Here is a 26,421-nt window from a genome sequence, read left to right as displayed (position 1 = left end):
ACTTATATTGCTCATTTTGAAAACTTGAGGGATTAATTGCGCACACTTCAAACTTAAGGGACCAATTGCGCACATAGGGTAAACTTGAGGGACCAATATTATAGTTTTGCCTTATTTTAATTTATGAAGGGATCTAAGAATATATTCCGCTCTCAAAATGGTTTTTTACCCCAATTGTTTTAGGGGCTCTATATACTTGAGAGACTCTTTGAAGTTTGAAGTTTCTGAGTATGCTCTTAGTTTTCGATATTAATTTCTGGTGCCTATGTCAAATTTATGTTTCATCCCCCCCTCTCTCTTTTTGTATCATTGCGTTATTATTATTATTATTTTTTAATAATGACTTATGTGTGGTCAGTCAAAAAAGTGAGAATGTAATTTATATATATAACTATAGGTTATTTTTGGTAGTGTAATTGGGATTCGGCCATTTTATATAGCTGTTGGGTATGATTTTTTTTTAAAAAGATTCTATTGATCATTGACGGAATGCAACACCTACTCTTCTAAGTTAAATTATTCTGAAGGAAAAATGTCAACAAAAACTTATTTCTTTCAGTAGGTTAATTACTTACTTTCAATAAAAATAATTGTTAACAACTTATTTTGAATTATTCCATGTATCGCACGGGTTAGCGACTAGTATTTTACATATTCACAATTTTTTTATTTTTATAAAACAATCATTTCTTACATGTGAAGGAAGGATTGTTGATAAAAAAAAAAAAAAAAAACAATAAAGAATTTGGATAAAAATAAGAAAAAAACAAGGGTCAAAGTGCAAATCCTATTTGGTATATATATATATATATTTTCTTTCTTTTTAAAACCTCTCACAGAGAGAGAGAGAGAGCGCAACGGCACACACAACCATCACTCGTTAACTCTGTTCGCTGAACCGGTCCTGAAAAACCTGAACCCGAATAATTCTGTATTCCGGGTCGGACCAGAAAAATGTTCGGAGGTCTGTGTCTATGTCCGTGCTTCGGAAACCACCGGAGCTCCGACAACGACAAAGACGGTCCGGACCTCGACCCAGTCCTACTGGTGTCCGGTATGGGCGGCTCCATTTTACACTCGAAGAAGAAAAAGTTCGGGTTCGAGACCCGGGTCTGGGTTCGGATCCTCCTCGCGGACCTTGAGTTCAGGAAGAAGCTCTGGTCTCTCTACAACCCCACCACAGGTCTCTCTCTCTCTCTCCCTCTATAAATAAATAAACATGTATGTTGTAGTGTGTATGTGTAGTAAGTGTGTATATGTGTATGTATTTTATGTTTGTATTAGTGGGTTTGCTTGTAAGTTAACTTTGTGATTAACTTGTGTTTTTTGATTTTTTTTTTTGGTGGGGTTGTGTTTGGTTGGTGAGAAAGTGGAGGAAAATAAAAGGGAAAGGAAAGAAAAATGAAAACTTTTTTTTGGTGGGGTTGGGTTTGATTGGTAAGAGGGGAGCAGATTAAAGGGTTGGGGGCAGAATGTTTATGTATGTTCTTGGGTGGTGAGAAAGTTAAGGATGTTGGAAGTATGATTAAATATGGAAACTTGTTAAATATATATATATATATATATATATTTGATGAAATGGTAACTTGTGTGTAGTGTATATCTAATATGTTTTGTATGTGTGTGTGTTTGCATGTACGTTAAACTTTGTGCTTAATTTGATTATGTAAGTTGTTTTTGTGAGGCTTATGTTTGGTTGGGAAGAGAGTGGAGGAAATTAAAAGGAAAAGGGGAAAAACATTGGTTTTGTATATTTTTTGGTTGCTGAGAAGTTAAGTATTTTGGGAGCATGATTAAATATGAAGCCCATTACTTTTTATTTATTTATTATTTTTTATTATTTATTTATGGAAGGCCCATTACTTGATTGCAAATAATTGTAGAGAGAAGAATCAAAAATGTAAATTTTTAGGTTTTACTTTTCTCTCTAGGTTTGGTTGAATTGAGATGAGTTATAGCTGATATTTATTTTTTTTGCTAGACCTTCTTAGAAGTATGGGGTTAAATGATTAAATTCACCATATCCCAATAGTTTAAGCTTTTGGGACAATTTATAGTTTAACATGGTATTAGAGCGAGAGGTCCTAAGTTTGATCCTTGTCTCCTCCACTCTACCTCCTATTTAAATTCTCACGTGTTGGGCCTCATCTATTAAAAAGTATTTTCGGCTCACATGTGAGGGGGAGTGTTAGAAGTATGTAGTTAAATGATTAAATTCACTATATCCCAATAACTCAAGCCTTTGGGACAATTGGTAATTTAATCAAAAGAAAGAAAAATGGTGGTGATTATATAAGCTTGTATACAGTGTTTGGTTGCCAGGGAAATGTAGGAAAACAACAGAAACTCGGTTAGTGAATGTTGGGGTTGTTAATAACTTCAAGGAAACTATACCTCCATTCTTCTTTATTTATTAATCATTTTATGCTTTACAATTTCCCTCAACAAGCAAACAATGGGTAGTTTACCCTGAGCTTGCTAATTTTCCATCCAAATAAAACCAGAATTTATACCTTGTAATATTAGTATCTAAATTATTCATGGAATCTTCCCAACAATATTTTAAAACGAGTAGAATTCAAAGGATTTTACCCCGTCTTATTTCAGATCACAGTCCAATTCTCTTGTAGGCAGGGGGAACGACAAGGGGGAAAAGTCCGTTTAGATTTGAAAATATGTGGTTGAAGACGGAGGGGTTTGTGGATAGAGTTCATGATGCAGGGCCGTTAAGAAGTTCAGCACTATACTAGGTTTCTTGATGAATTCTTGAATAAGGATTATTGTTTAAGAGTTTAGGTTAGAAAAGTATGAATGTTGACGACTGTTTGGGGCTGAAACAGGGGATAAACAGAAAATAACATAAATAAAACACTAGGCAATCACACCTAGGTCTTCCTAAGCATCACACCTAGGGTTCCTTGGCATCACACCTCGGAGAAGTTTGCATCACACAAACAAAGCTTAAAATAAGTTACTGAATTTTATTAATCAAAATATTCTAAAATAACATGACTACAAAAGAGCCTTTATGTAGAGGCTATAGTTATCATTTTCCTAGTAGGACTTGGACTCTAAATAACCTATTCTTAGAATGAATAGAAATACTAATAATAATTAAATAAAAGACTTAATAATACGTAAACATAAAATAAGACTCATGGGCCTTTGGTACAGCCAAGGACAGCCCTTTCCAGATTTCTGGAAATTACCAAATTGCCCTTATTCTAATAGAACTTAATTAAAACTGATCCAACAGCTTCTCAACCTAAAAGACTCAATACTAATAACTAAAATGACCTTTCAAAGGTGCAAAGAAGGTCCGACATCAAAATTAGACCACAATTCTTGAATCTTTGTATATTTAATCTTTGTTTTCCTTGAGCTCTTCCTTGTCCTCATCATTCTCCCTTCGTTAGAGAAAACTCGACCTTGAGTTTTGAAATGTTGAAGTAGTACAATCTTGGGCCTCTTGAATAGCATCCTTGAGGTTGGATAAAAAGCTTGACTTTAAGTGCCTTCCTTTTCTTTGGTGCTTGAAACCATGATGACAATGGAACAACCTGCTCCCCAATGGGAACATTATACTTTTTCAGGAATTACGAAATCAACAATTGGAACCACCATTGCAAGTGACACATCCTTAACTTGATGCACATGTGGAAGTGTTGGAAAAGACTTTTCCATCTCTTTGTTCCCTTCTTTCATCATGCTATCTTCTTTTGATTCTAGAGTTTCCTCCATTAAGCTTGTAAGTTGCTGTTTTAAATCATCTTCAAGTTGTTGACATTTTTCAGTTTGCTGATTAGACTCTTCTGCTTGTTCTTCTGGCTCCGTGGACTTTGTTGCATGTCCCTTTCCCTTCTTCTTTTCATCCAAACCCGAATTCCTAGGGGTGGAGGGTGTGACAAGCTTTGTTGGGATCCTAATAGCAATGGGAAGTTTGATACTCAGTTTTTTTATCATAAAATTCGAAATGCAACTCCTTCCACTTTCCCCTAGAAAGGAATTTGGAAAGTTAAGGTTTCTAAAAGGGTGGCTTTTTTCATGTGGTCAGCAGCCCATGGTCAGATTCTTACTTTGAATAATCTTATGCTTCGTGGTCGTCCTTTGGTGAATCGTTGTTGTTGCTTGTGTTGTTGCAATGCGGAATCTATGGATCATCTATTACTTTTTTGCCTGATAACTCATTTTTTGTGGATGTCTATGCTTCGGTTGTTCGGGATTGATTGGGTCATGCCAGGTTCAGTTGTGGACTTATTATTTAGTTGGTATCATTGGATTGGGAAGCATAGCTTTGATATTTGGGATTTGGTTCCAGGCTGTTTAATGTGGACTATTTGGACTGAACGGAATCGACAGTCTTTTGAGGATGAGGAGAAAACTGTGGTTCAGTTATTAGAGTTTTGCCAGCGGACCCTTTTTGATTGGTCTCGATGTTGGGGTTTCACGGATTGTTCTATCCTTTTGGATTTTCTTTCATCTATTAGAGTAGATTAGGGGCTACTTCTGTCTTTTTGTTCCTTTTTCCTTTGTTCACTACCGTGAACTCTTTGTATTTCTCTTGCTATTCTCTTATTTATAATATTCTCTTCTTACTTATCAAAAAAAAAAAGAGTTGATTGTTACACTTGCTGTTTAGGGTCCACTAGTTGCTCATCTGGTTGTTCTACCATTTTAGCAAACTTTTCTGACTTATCAGCATCTTGTTCCAGCTCTTCAACTTCCTTTTGTGGCTGTATAGCTCTTTGTTTTAGAGTTTCAATAATATCCTTGAGGTTTTTCTGAGTTGCAGCAACATCCTTAGGCTTGACTGCTTGTTTTTGCTTCATTTGTCCTGAACTCATAGGCTTTAATACTATTGCTTCATTATTGAACACAAATTGATATGTATTATTCTTTTCAAAATGATACACATCTTGACCATAGAGCCAAGGGCAACCTAATAAGATATGTGTTAGTCACAGGAATAACATCACACCATATTGCCCACAAGAAATAGGAACCAAGTATCGTTTAGTTACCAAAATAGAAGTGCTATTTATCCACGCCACATTGTATGGTTTTGGATGTGGTTCCATTGGTAGCTTCAACCTCTCAACAGTAGCCTCAGAAACAACATTCATGTCACTGCCACCATCAATAATAATCATCCAAGCTTTAGTTCCACGACGCACTATGGTTTGAAATATTGAAGTACACTTCCAATTCTCCTCTTGATTGGGTGCAACAAGAATACGCCTAACAACCGAAAGAAGAGATGTCTCTTCTTCTAATTCTAGGAGATCATTAGCCAAAGTAGCCTTAACTTTCAACTTGTTAGCAGTATTGACTTTGTAGTCAATATGGACTTTGTAATTTGGCTGCACAGTGGATGCTCTAGAGTCAACCTCTCTCAAAGGTGTTTTCCCAGCTTAGGAAGAAAACCTTTCTGTAAGGGGCTGCTTCAAACGCTTCTCAATCTATAAAGCTCATTGGAATGCCTCAGCAACTGTGTGAGTTTGTTGTGTAATCATTCAGCTCCGAATTTCAGCCCTTAATCCTGACTTAAATCGGGCTAAGATTTTTTGTGGATCTTCAATTCCTCTATACCAAATTTTGAGGTCTTCAAATTTGTTCATATACTCAGCTACTGACATATTACCTTGCCTAAGAGTTGCGAATTTTTCAAAGACCTCATCTTCATAATGACAGGGCAAGTACTTTTGTTTTAGCTGCTACTTCATGTAATCCCATCTAACAATTGGAGGTTGTCTAGCACATTGATGATCATACTCCACATCTATCCACCAGATCTGAGTTTGTCCAATAAATTCCATAATAGCAAAACTGACCCAACTCTCATCGGGCATGTCATACCCCTCAAAATAACTTTCCAAAGAAGCAAGCCAATCTGAAAATACATGGGCATCAATTGTTCCAGCAAAATATGGTACTTCTACATGAACTTTCTTCATTGTGTCTCCAGCCTTATTGCGATAATCAAGTCTCTCATAAGGATTTCTATAAGGATCCAACCTATTGCTTGAATTTCTGCTTTTGTGAAGGACATTAGCATGTAACCCTTCAAATCTGTCAACTATTGTATAGATATAGTTCTGCCTTTTTGGATCTATCATGCTTTCATAGTGCTAATTTGGGCTCTGATACCAATTTGATGCAGGATCGTTAAGAAGTTCAGCACTATATTCTTTCATGGAAAAGCAATCAACTTAATTCTTTTTCTATACTTTCATGTGTAGAATTGTTATTTTTTAGTGAGTTTTTCTGAAAAAAATTCTCTCCCCCCTTCCCCTAGGAGGCCTGGCTACCTCAGAATAGCCAGATATTTTGTTCTTTTCATCTTCTCTGATTAGATATGGGGGGCTATCATAGTTTCTTCATTGAATCCAAGCTTCTTCAATTAGTTATAGAGGAAGGGGGATGTTATTTCTCACTACAGATTTTCGAGCATGGCAAATACTCTATGAGGTCAGTTTTCATGGGGAAGAATGTAGCACAATGGTTGATGAAGAATATTGAGCACATTGTTGTTGGGGTTAATTCCAAACAGTTTTTTACATTTAGGGACGGTGATATTGCTTATACTCTCCAAAGGAGCGCCAACTCTTTTGGGCAGTTCTTATTATTGACTAAACTCAAAGCTGGTGGCTTTAGGAGGTCGGTCATTATCCCTGAAGGCGAAGTAAAAAATGTTGGAGGATGTTCGGGATTGAATTAAGAAAGATGATGTATCCTTCACAATATGCGGTGGGCGGCTCAAGCCAATTGAAATTGGTTGCTCCACTGCACAAGCAAAATTTGGAGATTCAGAACTCTAGAACTTTTGCTGAAATGGTGCGAGGCTATCACGTAAAAGTAGAGGATAGAAAGCATCTGATGCAATTATGTGTCATAGATAAGGGGAAGACACAGATAGGAGAGGAGAAGATGGAGGTGCCGGATCTTGAACATGCAAAGAAGGTGGTGAGCGGTAGACCGGTGGTCAATTCTTGCTTGTTAGCTTTTGGTGGAGGGGCTGTGAAACCTCGGAGCATTAATAAGGATATTAATTTGGGGGAGAAAATACTGGCAGGAAATAAACTGAGATTTCCGTTACGGTTTAATTCAAATTCAAAAGAAGCAGTTTATGTTATTGGGAGTGATTTAAGGACTGCATGCTGGACAGGGAAAGGTTTGACTATGGAGATAGATGAGAAAGGAAAGAGGAGGGTTTCATGGGATTATAATAGAGGTAGACTAAAGTGCTTAAAGTGGGCTCACGGGAAACAAGTAAAAATAAGCCAATTGTGGGCTTTTAAGTTTGAAACCCAAGTGGGCCTAACCGTAGCAAGCTTCTCAAGCCCAAGCTCTCATGAAATGGGTGAGCCATTTGCCAAGGCCAGTTTGACACCCTTGGCCTACTCAGTGACAACGGCAGAAGCTCTCTCAAACAAACCCAAGTCCCCGATGCTCATTGAAGTGGTGGCAGATTGAGAGGCAAAGCCTCTGATGGTTGTTCAGTGCAGTTGTTTGTCTGGGACCAGCTCTGATAGTCTCACGGTGGCTCGGATGGAGGTTGGGATTAGCATTGATGGTTTTGCGGTGGTTTCGATGATGGTCAATAGTGATTTATCTATTGGTCTTAACTCCGATAGGCTTGTGGTGGGTCGGATGGAGGCTGGGATCAGCTCCGATGGAATTGCGGTGGCTTTGATAGAGGGTAATAGTAGTTTCTCTGATGGTTTCAACTTCGTCGGTCTTGCGGTGACTCAGTTGGAGGCTAGGATCAGCTCTGATGGAAGTGCGGTGGCTTCGATAGAGGTTGATTGTAGCTTCTCGGATGGTTTCAACTCCGACGGTCTCGCGGTGCGTCAGATGGTGGCTGGGAATAGTTCTGATTGCCTTGGGGTGGCTCCGATGGAGGTTAGATGTAATTCCTCTAATGGGTTAAGCTCTAAAGGCCATACAGTGACTCAGATGGTGTTGGATAGTGTAGGGGTCAGCTTCAATGACTCCGTAGTGGCTCTGGGTAAGGCCGACAGGGTAGATATGCCACTTTCGATGGGTATTTTCTTGGCAGTTTCCCTTCAGAGAATGACGGATGCTGGGTTGGTGAATTTTGGTGTCAATGGTGTGGATAAAGCTGGAAGTGGGAGTAGAGTGCATTTGATTCAGGGGGTGGATGACAAGTGCACCAGGCAGATAGATGTTGTTGAGACTGATTAGCCCAATTTAGCGTTGATTGAATCAAAGTTAGATTGTGGCCTATTTGATTTGGGTGTCTCGATGGAGGAGGGAAGGGCTTTCTCAGAAGTGGCTTTTTTGGGTGAGGAGGAGAGTTTGGCAGATTGCAATCTACTGTCCACTATTGCTCCTCTAGGGCTGAAACTGTCGATGGAAATGCACAAGGATACTGAGGTGTTGGGTCTTGGTAGTAGGCTAGATGTTTCAAGTTGGGTGAAGCATAGGATCCCAGGTTTTAGTAAAGTTGTTGAGTTTTCTGTGAACCGTCATGAGAGGTTGTGCATTGACTATCTTCAAAGGCTAGAAAGGGAGATGGAGGTAGTTAATGAACGACGGAAGAAAGCAGTGGTTAACCAAAAGGCAAGCCTTCTCTACGGGTAAAGGAAAAAGAGAGTTGAGGAATTTAATTTCCTCAGTTAATTATGATGGGTGATAAGAGTGTTGGTAGTGTAGTAAAGGAAGCAGTGGGGAAATAAAAGTATTAATGAAGATGAAAATGATTTCGTAGAATGTTAGATTGAATGACTCCTAGAAATGTTTGGTAGTGAGAAACTTGTTACGGGAGTGGAAGTGTGTGATGTTGTATGCCTTCAAGAAACAAAGGTTGATGGCATGGATTGATAGATGGTTTGCAGTTTGTAGAGTTGTTCTTATGTGAATTGGGTGGTTCTAGATTCTGATCAAATGGCTGGGGGAGTCTTGATTATGTGGGATAGAAGGGTTTTAGAAAAGTTGGAGGTTCTGGTGGGTTCGTTCTCGGTGTCGGTTCAATGGAAAGGTGTGAAGGATGGTTTTATTTGGGCATGTTCAGGGGTGTATGGCCCAAATGACAACAATATGAGGGGTTATATTTGGGATGAGTTGGTTGGTATTCAGCAGTATTGGAATGTTCCCTGGTGCCGTTTTGGTGATTTTAATGTTGTTCGTTTTCCTAGTAAACGGAGGGGTGGGTCTCGGCTTACTTCGGCTATGGAAAAGTTTTCGGAATTTATTGAGGATCTAAACTTGATAGATTTGCCGTTGGAGGGAGGGAGTGAGTTATACATGGTTTAGTGGTATTGACCAGCCATCCATGTCTAGGATTGATAGAGCTCTGGTGTCTCATGACTGGGAGCAACAGTTTTCGGATGTGATCTAGCGGATTCTACCACGACCTGTTTCAGACCATTTCCCAATTCTTTTGGAGGTAGGGGGTATGGCGAGGGGGAAAAGTCCCTTCCGGTTTGAGAATATGTAGTTGAAAATGGATGGGTTTGTTGATAAAGTTGATTTATGGTGGAATTGCCATTCTTTTTTGGGTACATCTAATTATGTGTTTGCTAAAAAATTGAAACCTTTGAAAGAAGACATTATTTAGTGGAATCGCCAAGAATTTGGCAATGTTGGTTGTAAGAAGAAAGAATTGTTGGGGGCTTTATAGTTACTAGCTGCTAAGGATGGGGTTCTTGGACTCACTGAAACGGAGATGAATGAGAGAAATGAAGTGAGATCGCAAGTAGAGCATCTTCTTTCTCTAGAGGAGATCTCATGGAGACAGAAATCGAGGATGTTGTGCATTAAGGAGGGTGATAATAATACTAAGTTCTTCAACAAGATGGCTAATTCTCATAGAAGATATAACCATCTGAGTTTCTTAGAAGTGGATGGGGTGATTTATGAGGAAGGAGTAGAAGTGGCTGCTTAGGTAGTTCAATTTTATAAAACTTTGTATCAAGAGTTCGAAGAGTGGAGACCTTTTGTGGAAGGTCTAGAGTTTGATCAAATTGGGGAGTTGGGGAGGAGGTTTGAGAAGGATGAGATACTATCAGTGGTCAGAGATATGGAAGGGGATAGACCTCCCGGTCCAGATGGCTTTTCTATGGCCTTTTTCCATCATTGCTGGAGAGTTGTAGAAAGAGATGTTTTAGCAGTTTTTGAAGAGTTCTATTAGCACTGTAAGTTTGAGAAATCTCTTAATGCTACCTTTATAGCTTTAATCCCTAAGAAGAATGATGTCTTTAACATTCGAGATTTCAGACCTATTAGTTTGGTGGGGAGTATGTATAAAATCTTGGCCTAAGTTTTGGCAAATCGATTGAAAGTGGTATTAGATCAACTGATATCTGAATCTCAGAATAGTTTTGTGGGAGGTAGACAAATCCTTGATTCAATTCTCGTTGCCAATGAGTGTGTTGACAGCCGGATGAATAGTAAGACTCTGGGGGTGATTTGTAAGTTAGATATTGAGAAAGCTTATGACAATGTGAATTAGGAGGCACTTCTGAAGTTGTTGAAGAAAATGGGCTTTGGGGAGAAATGGTGTAGCTGGATTCGAACTTGTATCTCTATAGTTCAGTTTTTTATGTTAGTCAATGGGTCTCCAGTTGACTCCTTTGGTAGTTCTAGAGGTTTGAGATAGGGGGATCCACGGTCTCTCATGTTATTTTTAGTTATGATGGAGGTGTTTAGTAGGATGGTGAAGAGAATGGAGACGGCAGGATTACTTAGTGGCTTTAGGGTAGATTATAGGAGGGGTAGAGGGGAATGTGTTTCACATTTGCTGTTTGTGGATGATACTATTTTGTTTTGTGATGCAGCGGGGGTGCAAATCCTACATGTTTGATTGTTGCTACTTTGTTTTCAGGCTGTTATCGGTTTGAATTTTAACTTAGCTATGAGTGAAATGGTTCTTATAGGAGAGGTAAATAATGTGCATGCTTTGGCAGAGATATTTTGTATAACATCAAATATTTCTCCCTCCTCAAAAGGTTTCTCTAACCAAAGCGCCTTGTCACTGGATATCATTGGAAAAACCAACACATCTGGAAATGGTCGATCAACTTGCTGCTCAAAATATAACTTCTTGAAAAATTGAGAAAAACAATCTGCAATCTCACCCTGATCTTAGGACAAGCTGCCATTAACCATAAGGCTTTCAATATTGTTATTTCTTTTGTTAGAATTAGCCAATTCTATGAAAGAATTTGGTATTGGCGTCCCCCTCCTTCAAGTGCAGCACCCTAGACTTTTGCCTCCAACTAATCCCTTCTAAAAGAGTAAACTTTTCAATATGCGTACAGAGATTAACTTTTTCTAACTTTTCCTCGGCTGTTAATGGGTGAGTCTCCTCTTTAGTATCCAAATCATTCAACTTGCTCCAAAGCTGTTGTCTCTCTTTTTTTTTTTTTTTTTTTGGGATAAACTTCAATATATATTAACTAAGAAACTGAGAAACAAAGAGGGGCATCTTTTTTACAAGCATCTACTATACTAGGAGGAAGATTGCCTGAAATGAAAAAACAAGACAAATTAGACTCAATAGCAAACTTTGCAGTTACATGGGCAGCATGGTTGCAAGACCTATTGACCCAAGCAAAAGAACAAGCAGGAAAGGACTCAGCAGCGAATAAAATGTCAAAAATCAAACTCTCAATAACCCACTCTGGACAGCCCTTAAGTTTTAGGACCCCATCTAAGCAAACCTCACAATCACCTTCAAAAGTGATAGAGAACCATCTTTCTCGGCTAGCAAGCTGAACTGCCCAAAGTAATGCTTCAGCTTCGGCTTGGAGAGGAGACCGTTTGGATATAACTTTAGCCCATACCTTTATAACAGCACCTCGATAATCTCTAGCCATGACAGTTAAGGCAGCTTTCGAATTGGAGATAGCTCCCAAAGTTGCTGTTTCTTATATGTGACATTGCCAAACTCCATTTCATTCCACTTTTTTAGATCCAACTTCAAAGTTGCCAACTTCTTAGCTAGTATAAAACTAGGAGTTCCCTGGAACAAATAGGATGCCCACCAAGCCTTCACTTTGTCAACAAAATTTTCCACCCTTAACCACATTTTCAAAACGAAAAGGAATTCTACCTCTCCTTTAACTCCCACCCTCTATTAGAATTGGGAAGTGGTCTGAAAGTACTCTAGACATCCTTTTTTTGGAAAACTGTGTGAAATGATTTGCCAAGAGCGGAGATACAAGAAACCGATCAATTCTAGATGCAGAGGATGTGTTGGACCAAGTGTAAAAGCCGCCTTCCAAAGGTATATCCATCAACCCATGAAGAGAGATAAAGTCAGAAAATCTACACATAGCCCGAGGAGTTTGAAGATTTCAACGGAACCAAGGCCAACTGATTTTGGTCTTTTGAAACCTCTGTGGCTTCACCCGGCGGCAAAGAGATCTGAATTGAAATCGCCACCCTCCTTCCATCTCGCAATTCAAGCACTCATTGCTCTGAATTCCCCCATTTCTTGATAACATTGTCGGAATGCTCCTGAAGAATCAACTGGATGTCTTGTTGCAAGTTCTCTTCACAATTAGAGGTGTTTGCCGACCCATTCTTGGTCTCATCGGCCTCATCAGAGCTGAGAATCTCATTTTCGGCTTCATCAGTGACCTTCATCGAGTGGGCTAGCATCGGAGAGCTACCGAGAACAGCTTGAGGATGCATCAGCTCGGCAATCACTACATCGGAGCTCTTATTACCTCTCACAGAATTCGTCGAGACTGATGCCAAAGATTTCCCTGGGATTTGGGTTTTGCATGTTGGAAAAGAAGAGGAGGAAGTGAGATGTTTTGTTTTGGGCCTCCAGACAGAGATGGGCTTGGGTTTAAAAGTGTGGACTGGTTTGGCTTGATTGGGTTGACTTGGTTGAATGAGGCTGTAGGCTTAAAATAACCTTCTGTGGGCTTAAAATTTTGACCCACTTCCTGGACCTTGGACCACTTAACTTCCCACCTACCATCTGGTCCACGGTCCAATCTCAAGCAAACATCCAAAGATAAGTCAGTGCCACTGCTAATGTATTCGTTAATCTCAAATGTGATTTTAGCCTCAGGCAGCGCTCTTTCCTTCCCAGCATCCATATCGAGTGAATCATGGTTCTGATTGTTCAAAATTGCTTTGTTTGAATTTTGAAAATTTGGCATTAATTGCTCTCCTTTCTTACTACCACCTCCATCTCTCTAATCACCCTCCGTCATTGCCAACGGAAAGGATTTGGAATTTTGCTGTCGGAACTTCTCCATTGTCGGTTTCAAATCAAATTGTGACGGTGGTTTGACGGCTAGTGTTTTAGGGGCAATAGCCTTTTGAAGATGAAATCTAAACCCTCTCCACCCGCTACCCAATTTTCCTGCTGGCACCACAATGAAGCCTTTCTGTTTGCCATGGACAAGTTCTGAGGTCATAAAAAAACTACCATGTGCATTGGAACCCAATTGCAGAATAAATACTTTATCACCATCCCTGAAAGTTCGTGCAAAATCTCCAGGAATTACATTAGACATGAGATCCTCCACAATAGCAAGCAAACGTTTTGCACTCTCTTTGGCCATAAAAATTGATCGGAGAGAATTCTGGTTTCTCTAAAAAATGTGCAACATGTAATAGGTACCTCCCTCCTCAACGGAGAATTCGAAAGTCCTGGACTCGACAAAAAAGAAAATGGAACCACCCATAACAACAGAGATAAACTAGAAAATTTTGTGACTAATCTGAGGTAGCTAGACCTCTCCTCTCCCTCACTGTAATCAACTTGTAAGTTCTTGCTAGAATTAATTTGTTGATCTCTTGCATGCATTTGCGTAGTGGTTGTCTAGTAACTAGTTCTGAAGAACAGTCTAATTCCAAATTAGAGTCTAGTTTTGAATCCCAGTCTAGCCCTCAATCTCGCCTGAACATGGATCCTCCTCCCCAAGATGAATTAAGACAAGCTATTGCAGAGCTTACTGCCCATCTAGGCCACTTAGAAGGTAGGTATGAAGAGGTAATGCACATAATGGAAGAAATAATAATAGACATGGCCCTCATCCTAGGCAAGACCATAGAGACAATGAAGACAACTTAGCAAAGCATATCAAAGTAGAGGCCCCTACCTTTGATGGAGTTAGGAATGCTCAAGTCTACAATGATTGGGTGCGAGAGATGGAGCATTTTTTTGAGTGGTATGAATTGTTTAAGGACTGAAAGGTTTGATTTGCCAAGATGAAACTTGTGGGAAGGGCAAAACTCTATTGGGATAGTGTTGTCAACCACCTCTGTAAGACCCACCAACCACCTATAACTTTGGGAAGAAATGAAGGCAAAGCTCAATGAAAATTACTTCCCAGTATCTCATCAAGGCAACTTGTTGGATCAATGGCATGATTTGAGACAAGACAATAGGTCTGCTACTAAGTATATAGAGCAGTTTGAAGAGTATAGGATACGTAGCAATGCGACTGAAGATGAGCCAATTACCTTGAGTAGGTTTAGGAAAGGTCTCAATTATGATCTTCAAAGAGGTTTGGTGGCCCGATAGATCTCAACTCTTGGTGATGCTTATACCTTAGTGCAAGATTTAGAGTTGATCCCTAGGCCCCAAGGTGGAAGGAGATTTGACAATCGCATGTTGCCTTACAACAATTTTGAAGGTCCCTAAGGTAGGTACCTCCAAGGTACTCAAAATAGGCCTTACCCTAACAATAGGCCCCTGCACATAGAAGACAATCCTCAAGGTAGATACCAACAAGGTCCCCAAAATAGACCCAATCCCAACAATCGGCCCTTGCGCCCAGAAGACAAAGGGAAAAGTGTGGTTAGAGAGACATTTAGGCCCAATTCTAGAATCCAGTGTTTTAAGTGTCAAGGCTTTGGTCATATGGCTCCCCAATGTCCTAATAAGACTTTGTTGATTGAAGAATTGGATGGAGAGGAGGAGGTAGAAGAAGTAGTCTATGAGCCTAACATTGAAGACATTATAGAAATAGGATAGGATGATTCCACCCAATTAGCTTGCATTAGAGCCCTCCCATTTTTTGATGACCTTAGTGAGGATAGTCTTGATACTCTTGTAACGAGGGTTGTTAGGTGTACTCTAGCACAGTTTGGAAAAGAAATACTATCTTCCAAACCTCTATCAAGTGTGGAACCACAAATTGCAAGGTTATAATTGATAGTGGAAGTTGCATTAATGCAGTCTCTTCTAAACTTGTCTCTCTCTTAGGTTTGAAGTTAGTTGCCCATCCTAAACCCTCTTTAAGGTTTCTTGGGTAGATGATTCATCTATCACCATCAAGGAAAGGTGCCTTGTTCCTATTCACATCCTTTCATACAAGGCTCAAATTTCATGTGATGTGATTCCAATGGATGTAGGACACATAATTTTGGGACGACCATGGCTTTATGATTTAGATGTCACTCTTTATGGTCTCGAAATCTTGTTCTTTCATGCACAATGGACAGAGGATTAAGCTTAACCTAGTCAAAACTAAATTTGTTAGTGCAAGTAAGGCTAAAGAAAAGCCCAAAAGGCAAAGTATGAACATCATCAGTTCAAAAGAACTTGAAAGAGCTGTCAATCAAGACTCCATCTTTGCTTTTGTTGTTAACGAAGCTGCACTAGATAGCTTTGAAGAACCAAGAAAAGAAGTATGGTCAGTGCTTCAAGAGTTCCAAGATGTTTTCCCTAAGGTGCTCCCAAATCAATTGCCTGAGTATGCGTAATATTCAACACACCATAGATCTTGTCCCAGGAGTAGCACTTTGCCCCACTACAGAATGAGCCCTTCTCAACATGATGAGATGGCTAGACAAGTGGATGAGCTCTTGCACAAAGGATTTGTGCGTGAAAGCTTGAGCCCATGTGTAGTCCCTACACTTTTGACCCTAAAGAAAGATGGATCCTGGAGAATGTGCGTGGATAGTTCGCAATCAATAAGATTATTGTGAAGTATCGTTTTCCTATCTCTAAGTTAGATGATATGTTTGATATGATGTCAGGAGCCACAATCTTTTTTAAGATTGATTTGAAAAGTGGATACCATCAAATTAGGATTTGCCCAGGTGATGAATGTAAGACTGCCTTTAAGACAAAGGATGGCCTATGTGAGTGGCTTGTGATGCCATTTGGTTTATCAAATGCTCCTAGTACTTTTATGAGAATGATGACACAAGTACTAAGGCCTTTCATGGGCAAATTTGTGGTAGTGTACTTTGATGACATCCTCATTTATCGCAAATCAAAGGAGCAACATTTGGGCCATCTTAAACAAGTTTGTTTCACTTTGAGGAAAGAAAACTTGTATGCCAACCTAAAGAAATGCTCTTTCTTCATTGATAGTGTCATTTTCTTAGGTTTTGTGGTCTCATTTGAAGGAGTTTCTGCTGACCCACAAAAGGTCAAGGCCATAGTGGATTGGCCCGAGCCCAAGAACATTCATGAGGTTCGCAGTTTTCATGGGCTTGCAACTTTCTATCACCGCTTCATACATGGATTTAGTACAATCATGGCACCAATCACTGATTGTATGAAGCAAGGCAAATTCTAATGGTCAAATGCTGCTAGTAAAGCATGTCAGGAAATCAAGAAGAAGATGACAGAAGCACTGATGATGCGCCTACCAGACTTTGATAAGGTCTTTGAAGTGGAATGTGATATGTCTAGTGTAGGCATATGAGGAGTTCTTAGCCAAGATTGTCACCCAATAGCTTACTTTAGCGAGAAATTTAATGAGGCTAAGAAGAAGTATTCAACATATGACAAAGAACTCTATGTTGTGGTACAAGGTTTAAGATATTGGAGCCATTATTTGACACCCCATGAGTTTGTCATTTATTCTAATCATGATGCTCTCCGACACATCAATTCCCAGAAGAAATTTAATGCTTGACATGTTCCTTGGGTTGAGTATTTGCGAAGATTCTCTTTTGTTTTAAGACATAAATCTGGTGTTGAGAATAAGGTAGTTGACGCTTTGAGTCGTAGAGTCACTTTCTGTAATGAGCACAAAAGTCATAGGGTTTGAGAAGTTGCAAGAGTATGAATCTTGCCCAGATTTTGGAGAAGTGTACACTACACTTAAGACTGAGCATCTTCAGGTTGTTGATGATTTTATCCTTTGAGATGGCTACTTGTTTAAAGCCAATAAGCTTTGTATCCCCCGCACATCAGTTAGAGACTTTTTGGTATGCACGCAGGAGGACTTTCAGGGCATTTTGGACGTTATAAGACAATTGAAGAGGTGGAAAGGTAGTTCTATTGGCCAAGTCTTAAGGGGGATGTTGCCAAGATAATTGGTCAATGTCGTCAATGTTAATTGGCTAAGCATTGCAAGCAAAATACTGGTCTTTACACTCCTCTACCAATTCCACACCATTCTTGGGAGGATATTAGCATGGACTTTATACTAGATCTCCCCTATATCCTTAGGAAGTTTGATTCCATCTTTGAAGTGGTAGACCGGTTCTCTAAGATGGTTCACTTTATTCCATGCTCTAAGACTTATGATGCATCCAAGGTAGCCAAGATTTTCTTTGATGAGATTGTTAAGTTGTATGGGTTACCTAAAACAATTGTGTCAGATAGGGATGTTAAATTCATGAGCTATTTTTGGAAGACCCTTTGGCATATGATAGGGACAAAATTGAAATTCTCCACAGCATACCATCCTCAAACTGATGGTCAAACTGAGGTTGTTAATAGGAGTCTAGGAAATCTTCTGAGGTGTCTCATAGGTAAGAATGGTAGGACTTGGGAATCTATACTCCCTGTAGCTCAATTTGCATACAATAACTCAGTCAATAGGTCCATAGGTATGAGTCCATTTGAAGTTGTTCATGATTATAAACCTAGGAGACCTTTAGACCTTCTCCCAATGTCCTCACATGATAGGGTTTCTGTGTCTGCAGTAGAGTTTGCTAGTCACATGCATGAGCTGCATAAAGAGATCAACAAATGAATTCATGCTAGTAATTTGAAGTATAAGACTTAGGCTGATTTACATCGACGTCATTTAGACTTTGATGTAGGAGATGATTTGTATCAGGCCTAAATGGTATCCTTTTGGAACCGTTAAGAAACTGCAGTGTTAGCCCATTCAAGGTATTAAAGAAACTTGGACCTAATGCTTATGTGATTGATATACTTTCATATTATGATATTAGTTCTACTTTTAATATTGCTGATTTAATTGCTTTTAAAGGTCCAACAATTATTCCCTATGACCCTTTTGATGATCCTCCCTCTTCTTCATTGGCGAACCCTATCCCTAGCCCTGTACCATCTTGTTTCCAAAAGGCACATAAAGATATTATTGATGTTATTTTGGATGAGTAGTCTCTTTTCACGAGAGATGGAATAGTTCAGCGCTTCTTGGTTCATTGGCGAGGACGGCCTGATTCTGATTGTACATGGATCACCAAAGAGAAGTTGCAGTAGCTTAATCCTGCTCTTTTGGAGGCTTACTTGGATATACTTGCTACCACCTCATCTCTACCTCCTATCACCAACACATATGAGTGTCGACAGATGCACCATGCTAATCCAGTGAGCTTGTGGCTTGAGGGAGGTTATTTTGATGTCACTTGATCCTTGTGAGCTTTACTCGATGGGGTCGAGTTTCTCCCACCCTAGGGGGGTTGGTGCGGACACTACATGATAGCACATCTGTGGAGATTATCTTTTTCATTTATGTTATCTTTACTTGGGTTTATCTTTAGTATTGGATTAGTATTCGAGATTATTAGGATTATCAGATTAGTATTTGAGATTGTTTAGGATTTGTTTAAGAGAGTTTATCCTTATCATTGTGATTCCTGGAAGTTGCATATAAAGCTCCAGATGATTTCTTTTGTATTCACAGACTATGATTATTATTATTCAGATTATTTGCAGAGATTGCATTTTGTTTGTTTGGTGGTGAATCCAAACACCTTAGGTGGGAAGCCTAGGGTCTACGGTGAGACTAATCTAGGTGGGAAGCCTAGGTTGTCCTGCATCAATAGGATTCTCATGGGAGATAACTTGTGGTTTAGGAGCTTTGACTTCGTTGACTAGTGTATTATGTGTCGTCGTTGTGGGAAGACAGTGGATCATTTGTTGTTACATTGTGGAAAGGCTTATCGGCTGTGGTGCTTTGTCTTTAGAATTTTTGGGATTTCATGGGTCCCCTCATGTACGGTGTCAGATTTTCCTTTTGGTTGGTGGAATTGGTTGGGGAAGCATTCATCTCACATTTGGAATTTAGTTCCGTTGTATTTGATGTGGTGTATTTAGAGGGAACGCAATAGGTGGACATTTGAGGATTTGGATAAATCCGATGACCAACTGCTTGCTCTCTTTTCTGGTTCCATTTTTGATTGGGCAAGGGCTTGGGGACTCACATCTAGTGATTCTCTTCCTTTATTCCTTAGCTCTCTTCTTCTTTGTAATTAGTGTTTTTTTATATTTTTGCTTTTCCATCTATTTTTTGTACTTTTGATATGTTGGTGCTACTTTACATTTAGTAGTTTTTTTAATATACATATTTCTTACCTATCAAAAAAAAAAAAGTTCAGCACTATAGTCGGTTTCTTGATGAATTCTTGAATAAGGATTATTGTTTAAAAGTTTAGGTTAGAAAAGTATGAATGTTGATGGTTGTTGGGGCTGAAACAGGGGATAAATAGAAAATAACATAAATAAAACACTAGGCAATCACACCTAGGTCTTCCAAAGCATCACACCTAGGGTTCCTTGGCATCACACCTCGGAAAAGTTTGCATCACACAAACAAAGCTTAAAATAAGTTGCTGAATTTTAATAATCAAAATATTATGAAATAACATGACTACAAAAGAGTCTTTATGTAGAGGCTATAGTTATCCTTTTCCTAGTAGGACTTGGATTCTAAATAACCTATTCCTAGAATGAATAGAAATACTAATAATAGTTAAATAAAAGACATGATAATACGTAAACATAAAATAAGACTCATGAGCCTTTGGTACGGCCAATGACAGCCCTTTCCAAATTTTTGGAAATTAATAAATTGCCCTTATTCTAATAGAACTTAATTAAAACTGATCCAGCAGCTTCTCAACCTAAAAGACTCAATACTATTAACTAAAATGACCTATCAAAGGTGCAAAGAAGGTCCAACATCAAAACTAGATCACAATTATTGAATCTTTGTATATTTAATCTTCTTTTTCCTTGAGCTCTTCCTTGTCCTCATTATTTCAATTCTAGTGGAATCGGCATTCTTTTGTAGGTACACCTAGTTTTGTGCTTGTCAAAAAATTAAAGGCTCTGAAAGAGGACATTGTGCAGTGGAATCGCCGAGAGTTTGGTAGTGTAGAGCGTCATAAGAAACAATTACTGGAGGAGTTGAAAAAATTAGATGCTAAGGAAGGGGATCTTGGTCTTACTGATGGGGAGAAATGTTGTAGGGTAGATTTGAGGTCCCGGGTGGAGCATCTATTTTCTTTGGAAGAAATTTCTTGGAGACAAAAATCTAGGATGGTATGTATCAAGGAAGGGGATAATAACACCAAGTTCTTCCACAAGATGGTTAACTCCCATAGAAGGTATAATCATCTGAGGATCTTGGAGGTGGATGGGGTGGTTTTTGAGGAGGAATCCGAGGTAACTGCTCAGGTAGTACAGTTTTATAGAAATTCGTATAAGGAGTCTGAGGGGTGGAGGCCTTTTGTGGAGGGTTTGGAATTTGATTGTATTGGGATATGGAGAGGGTTTGGCTTGAAAGGAAGTTTGAGAGAGAGGAGATTTTTTAAGTTGTAAGAGACTTGGAAGGGGGCAAAGCTCCAGGTCTGGATGGGTTTACTATGGTTTTTTATCATCATTGTTGGAGAGTAGTGGAGAGAGATGTCTTAGCGGTCTTTGAAGAGTTTTTTCAACATTGTAAGTTTGAAAAATCTCTTAATGCTACTTTCATTAATTTAATTCCAAAAAAGAATGATGCTTCTAATATTAGAGATTTCCGGCCTATTAGCTTGGTGGGGAGTGTGTATAAAATCTTAGCTAAGGTTTTGGCAAATCATTTGAGAATGGTTTTAGATCAGTTGATCTTTGAGACTCAGAATTGCATTGTGGGTGGGAGACAAATCCTTGATTCGGTTCTTATTGCAAATGAATGTGTTAATAGCCGAGTGAAGAGTAGGGTTCCTGGGGTCATATGTAAACTTGTTGAGAGGCTCTACTGGATTTGTTGAATAGAATGGGCTTTAGGGTGAAGTGGTGTAAGTGGAGTCACACTTGTATATACATAGTTCAGTTCTTTGTTTTGATTAATGGGTCTCTAGCTGATTTTTTTAGTAGCTCAAGGGGTTTAAAACAAAGGGGTTTGCTATCTCCTATTTTGTTTTTGATTATGATGGAGGTTTTCAGTAGGATGTTGAGAGGAGTGGAGGGAGTTGGCTTAATCCGTGGTTTTAAAGCTGAGAGTAGGAGGGGTGGTGGGGGCTTTGCATAACTCCTTCAATTTGGAATCCTATCTTGGAAAAAATTGAGAGAAAGTTGGCCAGGTGAAAAAAGTTGTATTTGTCTAAGGGGGGTAGATTGATGCTACTCAAGAGTACGTTATCTAGTCTTCCTACCTATTTCCTATTGCTATTCACCGTTTCTACTTATGTGGCTAATAGAATTGAAAAGTTGCAAAGGGATTTTCTATGGGGTGATAGCAAGACTCATTTGGTAGGATGGGATAAAGTTTGTGTGCCTATAGCCAATGGTGGTTTGGGTGTAAGGAAACTTACTACTTTTAATAAGGCCTTATTGGGGAAATGGCTGTGGCGGTTTGGGAAAGAAGAGAATCGATAGTGGAGGTGGGTGGTAGCTTCAAAGTTTAGGGAAGAGTTGGGGGGATGGACTTCTAAGCTAGGTACGGGAGTTTATGGTTGTGGTTTGTGGAGAGGTATTCGTATGGGTTGGGAGGATTTTAGCAAAAATGCTCAATTTGTTGTTGGGTTGGGAAATAGAGAGATTTTGGCAGGATGGGTGGTATGGGGATCAACCTTTCCAATTGGCTTTCCCGAGGTTGTATGGTATTGCTATTGACAGGGAGGCCTCTATAGAAGCTTCTTTGTCAAGGCAGGGGGTGGAGGATTGAAGAATTTGGGATGTTTGTTTTATTTGAGAATTTAATGATTGGGAGATGGATGAAGGGTTGCATTTTCTTCGTATTTTGGGAGCCAATACTCCTTTAATATGTTGGAGACCGGATGAGATGGAAGTTGAAGCCTAATGGGGATTTTGACATTTGGTTGTATTATAACAAGTTGTAGGATTCTCCCTCAGTTGTCTTTCCTTGGAAAGGTATATGGTGAGTTAAGGTCCCAAGCGTGTTTCTTTTTTCATTTGGTGTGTAGCTTGGAATAAGATCCTAACGGGTGATAACCTGAGATTGAGGGGCTTGGATTTTGTGGACTAGTGTATTATGTGTCAACACTGTGGGGAGACTGTAGACCACTTACTTCATTGTGAGATGGCTTATCGGTTGTGGAGCTTTGTTTTTATAACTTTTGGATTGTCATGGGTCATAGCTAGATCAATTCTAGATTTGCTTTTTGGCTAATGGGATTGGTTGGGGAAGCATTCGTCTCAGATTTGGAATTTAGTTCCGTTGTGCATACTATGGTGTATTTTGGAAGGAATGGAATCGGCGGACTTTTGAGGATTTGGATAGTTTCGATGATCAGATGTTTGCTTCTTTTAGTGGAACTCTTTTTGATTGGTCTTGGGCTTGGGGACTCACGACTAGTGATTCTCTCCCTTCTTTTCTTAGCTCTCTTTGTTTTTTGTAATTAATCTATTGCTTGGTTTTCTTTTATGTATTTTCTCTGTTTTTTTCTTCTTGTAATTTTTGGGTTTGCTATGTGCTTTTCATGCATAGAGTAGCCTTTCGTATATATATCATTCTTATCAAAAAAAAAAAAATTTTCATGGTTCCCAAATTGTAAGTAATATTTTATTTTCACAAATTTTAAATTGTTTCGTTATGAAAATCATTAGTTGTCATTAATAATGATGATCCTGGATGCTTCTAATAATTTCCAAACTATCAGTAATTTTTTTAAATTCCAAAAATTTGAAAGATATGAAATTCTCAGACTTTTGATTTTGATTTTTTTTGTTGTTGTTGTTACAATTACTGATAATTTCCGACTTATATTTAAATTCCCCAATGGCAACCCCCAAAATGTTGCTCGCTCATTCATTTTGATTCTTAATGAAGTGTTACTGTTCTCGTATCTATGATGTTTGATAACACAATTTCAACTGTTTGGAGAGATAGTAGCAGTGTCATCTGCAAATTTACCTTCTTTTCATTATCTGCGTTATTTTGTTTACTTAGTGGTATAGTAGCTTGCTTTCTTTAAATTAGTCTGACTTGAATTTACTTAATCCAAAAAAGAGCAAAAAAGAAAAAAGAAAATCTGGCTTAACTTTATGTTTTATGTCTTTCAGGCTATACAGAAACATTGGATGATTCTGTTGAAATTTTGGTCCCAGATGATGATTATGGGCTATATGCAATTGATATTTTAGATCCTTCGTGGGTATGATCAATGATCCTTTCCATGGATTCTCATAGTCCTGAACTGATGTAGCATACAGTATTTTGTGATGCAAGGATTACTAGATTTTGGATTGTACAACTTGATTCTTTAGGACATCTGATGGTTGCGGAAGTTCTCCAATTCTTTGGTGTTGGTTGATCTGAAGTATATAAAAAATATGCAGCTGTTCTTGAATCGAGTGACCACCAATAGTGAACATGATTTAAACTAGGTCTAATTGTGAGTGAAAATCGTCTAAAAAATAGTAATTTCATGCAAAGGGGCCCAGCTGACTTACATCCTTTCTGCAATTAAGGAGGGAGTTTTTCTTTCTTGCCTTTGCCTATGATCACCATAAATTATTGACTTTGGAACTATTGTCCTTATTTGATCTTTCTGCCTGTTAGTACTTGGGAACTCCACCCCCACCCCCCCAATTCACTCTATTAAACACACTCTCTCTCTCTCTCTCTCTCTCTCTCTCTCTCTCCCCTTAATATTCTCTTGGGCTTGGCTTTAGGTTTTTGAGCTGTTCAATTGCTGTGTTCTTTAGATTTTGCACACTGAAAATCATTGCCAAAAAAAAAAAAAAAAAAAAAAATTATTTGCCATTGATACAGCGAAACAAATAGCCCATAATAATGTTCAAATTTACCCATCTCCTGTTCTATCTCTTTTGATGTGATCAACCGTATGTTCCCTTGTTTTCAAAACACACATTACTGTGCTTTCAGAGTATAATCAATTAATGCTTCTTCCCATCAGCGTTGCAATAGATGTGGTCATGTGATGAAGTGCCTAAGTTGGACTTTCCCCATTTTCCAGCTAACCCATTTTCAGATGATAGTTGCCTGCTTTATCCATAAGGGGCGGGGGGGTGCAAATTTATATGTTAGTGCATTAAGAGAGAGAAAAAAAAAAAAAGAAGAAGAAAAAGAAAAAGACAAAAGAGAGTAAACATGCTATTTTAAGAGAAACGGGGTGGGGGGAGAGGGGGGGGGGTGTGGTGGTGGTGGGAGGAAAGGTTATTTAGAATTAGATGAAATAAGTGTATAAATTTTGCAATCTAATTAAGTAGAACTAATTGTTGGGTGACATTTGTACATGCTCATTTAATGTTGTCATTAGATAGATAAATTATTTTTGGAATATAAAGTAAAAAGAAAATTCAGTAACTTTAGATATATTCTCTAAAATATTACATGGATTCAATTGTGAGATTCAAAATTTTGCTTTCTAATTCTTAAATAAGATCATAATATTGAGAACTAAAAATTTTTTGTTGGAATTCACAAAACATATTTGGACTTTATTTTTTAGAGAGTATATAATACTATACATTAGTGATTTTACTTGGTGGTAAAAACATTTTGAATTTATATTTCTTTTTGAGGGGTTTGGGAGAAGGGGGAGGGGATTTGCGGGTTTTTTTAAAAAATAACTATAAAACACATACTATATTATAAGTTAGCCAACGTTTCAAACTTATTGCATTTCTAACAATTCGAGTCCAGTGGAGTTGATTTGCCCAGAAAGTTGGCCTTAGGAAATCGAGTTTACTGAACTCGATTTCTATACATAGAAATCGAGTTCAGTAAACTCAATTTCTATGTATAGAAACCGAGTTTAACAAACTCGGTTTGTGTACATAGAAATTGAGTTTAATAAACTTGATTTCTATGTATAAAAACCCAGTTCTGCTCATCACCTCCATCAGCTCCAACTTCTTCGACCAAGTATCATCAATTTTCAAACCTCCACTTCTCCTCACAGACTCATCATCAAAACCCATTGGGTCCTCTCTTCTTCAACCCAAAACCCTTTCTGTTCTCTTTCTCCTCTCTACCAAACGCCACCTTTCCTCCAAACCCACAACCTCCTCTCCTTCCTTCGCCACTCACTTTCCAACTCCCTCATTCTCTTCTTTCTATCAAAGCTTCCCGTTTCAACATCTGGGGCGCCAAAGACGATGATGTTTTACACGAAAGAAGAGGGAATGAGAGTGAGAGAGACGGACGGCGACGGAGCGGGAATGACCGGATCTGAGAGAGACGGACGGCGACGGAGCGAGAATGACTGGAGCTGAGACTCCGTCGCCGTTGCCGTCCCTCCGCTCCGATGCCGTAGCCCCTCCGCTCCGAGGTTGTAATCTTTTTTTTTTCTGTTTCTTATGTTCTTTTTTTTTTTTTTTTTTTTTTGGGTGTAATGTGAATTGAGTTGAGATTTTTTGAGCTGTTTTTGGGTGTAATGTGAATTGAGTTGAGATTTTTTGAGCAGAAATGATGAGCAGATTCTTAGTTTTATTGATTGGGACAACACATAGAAATCGAGTTTATTAAACTCGATTTCTATGTATAGAAATCGAGTTCAGTAAACTCGATTTCCTAAGGCCAACTTTCTGGGCAAATCGACTCCACTGGACTCGAATTGTTAGAAATGCAATAAGTTTGAAACGTTGGCTAACTTATAATATAGTGTGTGTTTTATAGTTATTTTTTTTAAAAACCCGGGATTTGCATTGCATGAATACACGTTTTGATCCATGTGAGGATCTTGGAATTGCACACAATTAGGAAAAAGGTTTAGTTGAATCATGAGAGTTGGTTTGAGAGCCATAGAAACATTCATTTTGTCTTTATTACTTTTAAAATTTTCATTTCTTATTCTTTCTGTCACCTTTTACCATTGTATTAATTTTTTCTCTTTTATTTATTTCTGATATTATTTTCCTTGATGTTCCAGGTGGTAAAATGTTTACATTTGAAAGAGGTATATCATTTCCATGATATAATAAATATGCTTGTTGGATGCGGGTATAAAAAGGGAACTACATTATTTGGATATGGTTATGATTTCCGGCAAAGCAATAGGTAATTCATATTGTATCAGTTG

General features: G+C 38.6%; 1 protein-coding gene across 3 annotated transcripts in view; it reads left to right on the top strand.

Moving 5' to 3' along the window:
* The first annotated feature begins 842 nt into the window (after nt 1–842).
* Nucleotides 843–26,421, top strand: part of LOC115991295 (phospholipase A(1) LCAT3) — a 36,963-nt gene continuing 11,384 nt past the window's right edge. For all 3 annotated transcript variants that reach the window (XM_031115006.1, XM_031115008.1, XM_031115015.1), the window contains exons 1-3: nt 843–1,183; nt 23,438–23,529; nt 26,272–26,399. In XM_031115006.1, coding sequence (XP_030970866.1) covers nt 955–1,183; nt 23,438–23,529; nt 26,272–26,399 — 449 coding nt within the window. In that variant the 5' untranslated portion in view covers nt 843–954. The remainder of the gene's footprint in view (nt 1,184–23,437; nt 23,530–26,271; nt 26,400–26,421) is intronic.

The sequence above is a fragment of the Quercus lobata genome, chromosome 1 (genome assembly GCF_001633185.2).
Source record: "Quercus lobata isolate SW786 chromosome 1, ValleyOak3.0 Primary Assembly, whole genome shotgun sequence".
NCBI classification, from domain to species: Eukaryota; Viridiplantae; Streptophyta; class Magnoliopsida; order Fagales; family Fagaceae; genus Quercus; species Quercus lobata.
Note: the sequence above shows the minus strand (reverse complement) of the source record. Positions and strands in the feature narration are given on the sequence as shown.